Source organism: Centruroides vittatus, unplaced genomic scaffold, assembly GCF_030686945.1.
Source record: "Centruroides vittatus isolate TY-2023 unplaced genomic scaffold, ASM3068694v2 contig_645, whole genome shotgun sequence".
Taxonomy (NCBI): domain Eukaryota; kingdom Metazoa; phylum Arthropoda; class Arachnida; order Scorpiones; family Buthidae; genus Centruroides; species Centruroides vittatus.
The window spans coordinates 16,685-24,407 of NW_027122399.1; the positions used below are offsets into that span (position 1 = coordinate 16,685).

Consider the following 7,723-nt stretch of genomic DNA (forward strand, 5'->3'; position numbering starts at 1 on the left):
ACAGCCACACCTCCACTGGCGCGAGTGTGGCTATCATCATCCTTACGGTAAAGATTAAATCCTTTTAAAGTAATTTTTTCTCCAGGTTTTAGATGTGTTTCCTGGAGTGCCATGCAGAGAGATGTGGTAGGTGATGTCATGTGTTTAACGTCAAAAAAGTTGTTGCGAGAAACCACGACAGTTCCATTGGATTATTTTATAATCCATTATGTGGTTGAGGCAGCATTCTTTATAAAAGTATCCCTCTTTAGTTTTACAGCCGATTTGCCTTTTGGAGGCGAGTTTGGTGGTGTAACCACCTTATTAGTCTCCTCATCTGAGAAGTCAGAGAACTCACTCATAGACTGAGTCTCTGATCTTTTAGATTTAGAGAGGGCTGATTTTAATTTTTGTTTGTTCAGTGGGTTCTTATTAGCTTTTTTAGAACCCACATTTCTGGTTACTATCCCTGCTTTAGGTAGGGGTGTTTTTTTCTTTATATTCTCCTTTACTTCTGTATCTGTAGATTGAGTTAACAAGCATCTAGCATGGCGAGTGAAAGATTCATTTGGTGAAACGGAAATTTCTGTCTGAACCGCACATGTCTTTGTGGACTTCAAAACAGAAGCAAATGTCTTTTGTTGTAATGATGCACTTTGAGTGACCATGCGCCGAGCCTCTGGGTAAGGTATGTTGTTAACTGTTTTTAGGCGTTGAATTTCTTTTTCTCTTTGCCATGCAGGGCATTTCCGAGAATAGGCTGGATGGGCATCCTGGCAGTTCACACAGTGTGGAGTACTTTTACATTCAGTACTGTTGTGGCCTTCAGTTCCACACTGTGCACATAAGCTTTTGCCTCGGCAGGAGGTCTGGGAATGTCCAAATCGCTGGCATTTGAAACAACGCAGCGGATTTGGAACGTATGGTCGAACTGGGCATCGAAGATATCCCGCAGTAACGAATGATGGCAATGTTGGCTTTCCAAAAGTGAGAATCAGATGTTTAGTCGGTATCAGCTTGCCATCACGACGAATGGAGATGCGTCGAACGGCAGTGACACCTTGATCTGCAAGACCGATCTGGATGTCTGCTTCATCTTCAGACATCAGATCGACCTCAGATATCACACCACGTGATGAGTTCAAACTTGTGTGTGGTGTGATGGTGACTGTTATGTCTCCTAGAGATGTCATTTTCAACAGCTTTGCTGACTGTTGAGAGGAGGCTGCTTCTATCAGTAGGTCCCCTGACCTCAATTTTTGTATTTTCTTTAAATGTCCAATAGTTGATTGAAACAACTTTTGAATTAGGAAAGGGGAACATTTAGACATGGGTTTTTCAGTTGTACTATGTACTATGAGATAAGTTGGTTGGTTGGAGGAACTGACCTCCTTTGGTCGTGATGCATCAGTGCTTGTAGTTTTTAGTTTTATTGAATCCATGTTTAAATAATAACTATTCAGCTCCTAGTGACCCCACCCACCATGGGGTCCAACAAGGGGATGCCGTCACATGGGAGACTCCCATAGACCGTCACACCAGGGTTTCCCAGGAGCTATACCCTCACAATGCAGTCGAGGAAGAGCACATCTTGTCTGACGTGTCCGCCCGGTCTGCATCGATCGGTTGACTCCAGGCCGAGGTCAAGAATGACTCAACGACCAGCCGATTGACTCAAACGGAGCCTGATTTGAGCCTCCCGTTTATCCGAAGCAGGGGCCAAAGCAGTGTGTTGGGGACGTTATGTTGCCCCTCAACTACCAGGATCCCCTTTTCCGGCATACGAGTCACCACGCACGGCAAACACGTGGGTGGGCGTTCAGATCCCAGGGATGGTAAAGAAAGTTACTAAACCATCTCTGGGAGGTCCCCTCACCACGGACAGGAACCCACATTCGAGGGAACACTGTGTCAAACTTCATTGGAGAGCTCTGCATAACGCACTCTCCACCAGGGTTAAACTCCGGTCTATCGGAATTTACGTTTCAGAGTGAAAACTGTCCAATGTGTGACTCTTCGCCAGTAACGGCAGCACATCTTTTCTATTTCTGTAGGGTAGCGAGGAATATTTGGGATTGGATAACCCACCTCCTCGACTGCCCTTTCTGTCACGTGAGAACGTAGTTCTTCACATCCTGTTTAGCAAAGGCACCACCTCTCCCTACGTAATTAGTCTCCTTATTCACATGGCTAAACACGAGTTGAGGCTGGCCAGGTGTAGGAAGGTGTTCAACCACAAGTCCACCACCCACCGCCTCTTTCGTACCAAATCCGAGAGGTACTGATTCTAGCATTAGACAGTTATTGCAAACGCAGATGGCGGTCTTTCGTCATCTTGCAGGGGATTATTTCCCCGTATAACATATATGAGACTCAGTATCTGTTCTTATCTTGAGCAGAGAGGTTGTGAGTTTGTGTGCTCCCGAAAATCGCGAAGTTTTGAAGGATTACCTTATCTTTAGCTTGTGTTTTATATACCGTTAAATTCCTCTCATTGAGACGAATAAGATGATGTCACCCAAGTGAGGACCAGTGTCGAATTTTGGGAATTACGAGGGTCCGAAGTGGAGGAAGTTTGAAGACCGGTCAACCGGACTCTTCATCCGCTAAACCGGAACTGTTACCGGATCACCAATCCTCATATGCATGTGAGTAAACAATAAAAATTTTTAGACAATAGGACCAGGATTTTAGGAGATATAGAGACTTAAACTCTGGATATGGACGGAATTCGGCGGGCCGCATCGGGCTTGAGGTTGAAACTTTTTATTTTTTGTGAATACCATCAGCAGGATGGTGTTTTAAGTAACCTTGTGTAAAATTTTGGTAAGGTTCTGCTGTATAGTTTTTAAATTAGGACAGTTTTTATTTTTCATCATTTGTTAAACTGTAACGGTTAAGTGCTTAACGGTCGTTGCCATAGCAACACCTGGTTGTCTAGGCAACGCTCCTACTTAACGCGCGCATGTTTTGACTAGTGTCGGACGCGTGATTGTGTTGATGTTTAAGGATGGGGGAAGCTGGTGCTTCGACTAGTTAGGGGGCAACAGGCCCGGATCCTGTCAAGGGGATAGGTATGGCTGCTGTTGCTATTAATAGTAGTGGTGAGGGAGAGGTTCAAAGCATTGAGAATGACTTTTTCCTGTCGTCTGAGGAGACAGAGGAGGAGGAAGAAAGTGAAATGAAAGAGGAAGAGGATGGGGAAAACGAAAGAGAATTAAAAGAAATAGAGAAACTACAAGAATACAAGGAAATTAGATCAATAAGAGTGCGGGTTGATGGGAAAATAGAAATAAAGAATTAGTTCACGAAATAAGCGCAAAACTGGGCAAAACAGGAGCAATACATCAGATTTGCTTCCAACCAGAAAACATAGTGGAGATAACACTAAACTCAATCAAAGATAAAGAGAATCTTATAGGGGAGGAGATAACCCTAAAGGAAAAAACATATGAAATCGAAAGCATAGAAACCGAACTACTAAGTATAACATTAAAATATGTACCGGGAGAATATAAAAAGCATTTATTAAGAAAGGCAATGTCTATGTATGGTAAAGTGATAAAAATAACACCGAAATACCATCCGGGAGAGCCAAAAATTCAAAATGGCACATTCACCGTGGTGATGGAAACGAGAAAGAGATTACCAAACTTCATAGAAATATTTGGAAAAAAGATTCAACTATACTACCCGGGTCTTAGAGAACAATGCAGGAAATGCAAAAAACTAGATCATAAAGCTCGTGAGTGCAATATTAAAGCCTGTCACAAGTGTGGAGTTACTACACACCTAATAAAGGATTGCCCGAATTGCCCACAATGCCTGAAAGAACATAAGGGAGGCTGCAAGAAGCCTACTTTTGCGGAGATTCTTCAAAGAGGATTCCCGAAACCAAAAAAGAACACAGAAAAAAGAAAGGAAAATGAACAAGGGAAAACAGAGGGAAAAGAGACAGAAAAGCTGACAGATACGAAAATAGAAACCCAGAAGAAACAGGACGAAATAAGTGAACACGAAAAACAAGAAAACGAAACGAAAGAGAGCGAGAATGAAACAAAAAACACGGAAAAAAAAAAGCAGCTTGAAAAAGAGGAAAAACAAGTAGACAGAATGAAGAAGAGAGAAGAGAAGAAGAGAGAAAGAAAAACAAAGAAAAGACGAAAAGACACACAAGGAAAAGGAGGAGGAAATGAAGTTGATAGAATAAGCAGGAAAAGAACGAGAAATATGCAGAAAAGAGAGAATGGAAAAAAAAGAACTAGGAAAAATAAACAAAAAGCCAGACGATGGATAAAAGCCTAAAAATAGTTTTCATAAATGTCTCTGGTTCAGAGATAGCTATAAACGGATCATGATGGCAAATCTAAGTCAAATTGAACAGATAGATATATTGGGACTTCAGGACACGAACATTAGAGACTTTACTGATTTAAGAGAACTAAAAAGTTATTCCACAGATTCAACATTTATGCTTCGTTCGCGATTAGAAGAAGCACGGGTGTGATCACAATGATAAGAAAAACGTTAAAGGTGCAAGACTTCACCACTGATTCAAGGGAAGAACCCTGGTTGTGGATATCAAATTAGATTAATTATTCTTAAAAATCTGTCATCTTTATGCGCCGACAAGAGCGGCAAAGAGAAAGAGTTCTTTGAGAACCTAAGTAGGTTTCTCTCTACAGACAGAGAAGTTATTCTTTTCAACAGCTACTCCAACAAGCCAATTAGCAGACATCGCCCAGGTATGCCACGCTTCCTCACCCTTTCATTCTAGGGACCCGAACATCGCTCAGATCGCTGTAGGTGCTCTCGAAGCGGTCGTGAGGAAACGTATAGGCAAGCCACCTACAATCCGAAGATCTATGTCAATACCTGGACGGTTCGATGGAGGAAGAGTTCGGCCTCCCATCTAAAGATATAACGTCGATGTGGACACGTCTGCGTATGGCCACCAGAAGATTACAAAAACGTCTGAACATAAACTGGAAGGTAGGAGACGACAACCTCCCAGTGATCTCTGTCAACAATAATCCAATACGTGCCTTCGCCTGCCAAAGAACACTGCAGTCTCCTAAAAAAACATCACCTCCGAAACCTTATGTCCAAACCAGATCAGGGAAAAGCTTATGGGTGACTGCCATGAGTGAAGCTAGTAACCACTTCATTAACAACAGCCAGTACACCCGCTTTTCGGACTAATTTTTTATACATCGTGCCCGTCTAAGTGTGGTGGCCCTTCGAGGTCACAAGCGCTTTGGCAATGAAACCAAGTGCTGCCGTAGATGTGGTTTTGTGCGTGAAACCCTCTCTCACGTGTTGTGCCATTGCCCCCCAAACTTTAGAAAAATCACTCAAGGCACAATGCAATCTTGGACCGCCTAGTTCGCTGCTTTTCAGCCAGGAGGTGCTACAGTACTTGTCAATCAAAGAGTGCCTGGGTTCGACAAAAACTGTCGACCTGATATGGTTGTAATCCATCGAACAATCCAAGTCCGCCACCATTGTGGATGTAACAGTACCTTTTGAAAATGAACAAGCCGCATTTCAGGCAGCCCGGGACGAGAAGCTCCGTAAGTACAATTCCCTAGTCCAGCACTTTTGCCAGCGCGAGTACAACACCCACATCAGCGCCTTTATTGTAGGTGCGCTGGGAGGCTACGACCACACAAATGAAGCTACTCTACAACGCCTCGGTATCGACAGACGATACTCCAAACTAATGCGTAAGCTGATGGTCAGCGACGCCATACGTTGGAGCACCGACATCTACAGAATGCATCTTGGCTACAACCAACAGAGGCCACTACCGTAATGGGTCATCGCACTATTGTTTGTAATAACTCATTACTGTACTACTCATGTCAGGCATACGAGCCCTTGTAAGCGCGTAAATCTCTTTTCTGGCTGGCATCAAGTGCCCATGTAAACGCGTCAAAAGAACTTGTACTTACCTCGTCTCTGGACTGTGTCAGTCCTCTTCCTCAGTGGAAGCCTGTGTTTCGATCCCGCGGTTGATTCCTCCTCCCCGGAGTTGAGCCCCGATACCGTCGGTGCCAATTTAGCGCACCTGGCTGCGGTATCAACACGAGGCAGAATCAACATGAGTAACCACGAATGGAGTCCTCCTTCTGCATACCGTGCAAGACTACATTGTACTACTCACGACAGGCATACGAGCCCATGTAAGCGCGTTACACTCTCTATGTCACTCTATTCTCTGGCTGGCACCAAGCATTCATGTTAACGCATCACGTATTCTTGTACTTACTTCTTTTTTTGGACTGTCAGTCTTTTATCATTGCCTACTTCTCTTTAACTGTACATATTTTTGATTCATAAATATAGGCTTTTTAAACTCTGTTCTTATCAGCTTGATATCTGATAGGGCCCCCATCGGGGCCTTCCAAATATCATCTGATTTTTGGAAACAGGCGGGGAACGGGGGCTTGCTCCCTCCCGGCCACGGGTTGCCCGAGTATTGCACTACATCTCGGGATAGCCCACCCCTTTGGGGGAAATAAATAAGAAAAATTAGAAACAGACACAAATTAAGAAGAGAAAGAATTATTTCTCAACGTAATGTTTCTCAAGCTGATAAGAACAGAGTTGAAATAATTTTATTATATATATTTTTACACTCCCTGTATTTTATTTGATGTGGCAGAATCGAACAATTAATACTACATGGCGGCAAGTAGTCACTGTGCAGCGATTAACAAATAAACATTAAACAACGAGCAAGCAAAAAAATTATTTCCCAAAAAATTCGAAAAAACCAATTTTTTCGAAATTTTCCATATGCAAAAAATCGAAAACGGAATCGGCTGTTTTCGTACAATAGATACACACGCTTGGAACTTTTTCGGAAGGGGGAAACAATTATATACTCGGACTTGCATCAGTACCACGATTACGCACCGGGACGAATGCCGGGGGCGTTTTCCTCCCTCTGGCTACTGATGGTCGAAAGGATTATTTGGCACCTATCTACACTTTTAAATGCGCTATCCAGTTACTTCCTGAAGCTTTTATCATCTCACCATTCTCCTCCTGCCTGATTTTCTGCGCAAAAACTGCTCCGTACGAAATGACGTCACAATTGAGGACATAGGAAATGAAAAAGACGTCTCCACACTTGGCGCGTCGGCACTTTTGATCTGTTTTTTATCGCTTCTCGGCCTCATGGCCAAGATCCAATATTGAGCTTGTTACCATATTTGGTCAAGTAACTAATCTTTGACTTTGTTTTTTGTAGATTTTGCCGAATTGGATTTTGTGTATTTGTCTGGAACTTACTTGGATTTATTGGACTTTTGGACGGACATTCCTGCTGTTAAAAAAGTGGTGGCTGTTGGTGAGTTTGTTTTTTACTGTGAAAATTCTACTGACTCTAATACTTACCTTGGCCGACTGGGTGTGCAATGGACCGTCGAACAGACAGCCCTGTCCCGTCAACGAGTCATTCTTCTGGCTGTCGGATGGGCACCCCACGCACATTGACAAGTCGTTCCCCAGCTTCTGGCCGCCGGGTGGACTCCCCTCGCTTACCGGTGAGCGCTTCTTCGAGTGTTTGCCGTCAGATGGGAAGTGCCTTCCCATCGACAAGCGGTTCCATGGAAACCCAAGAGTCTCTGGAAGAGACAAGTGGTGTGGATACTTCTCACGATAAAGCTGACCAGAGTGATTCCTCTTCTGGAATTCCTGGAGGTTCGGCGGATGTGTTTGTACCAGTAATGGAACC

The 7,723-nt window shown here is 43.6% G+C and overlaps 2 protein-coding genes and 1 non-coding gene across 3 annotated transcripts; 2 read left to right on the top strand and 1 right to left on the bottom strand.

Moving 5' to 3' along the window:
• Nucleotides 1-206: 206 nt before the first annotated feature.
• Nucleotides 207-1,421, bottom strand: LOC136979824 (uncharacterized). The gene has a single exon (XM_067275851.1). It carries the CDS (start codon nt 1,419-1,421, stop codon nt 207-209), a length of 1,215 nt encoding a protein of 404 aa, XP_067131952.1.
• A 2,098-nt stretch (nt 1,422-3,519) lies between these two features.
• Nucleotides 3,520-4,284, top strand: LOC136979825 (uncharacterized). Its single transcript, XM_067275852.1, has one exon. The coding sequence runs from the start codon at nt 3,520-3,522 to the stop codon at nt 4,282-4,284; it is 765 nt and encodes a 254-aa protein (XP_067131953.1).
• Nucleotides 4,285-6,304: 2,020 nt separating this feature from the next.
• Nucleotides 6,305-6,491, top strand: LOC136979826 (U2 spliceosomal RNA). Its single transcript, XR_010881450.1, has one exon. It is a non-coding gene; the product is annotated as a U2 spliceosomal RNA (small nuclear RNA).
• The last annotated feature ends 1,232 nt before the right edge of the window (nt 6,492-7,723 follow it).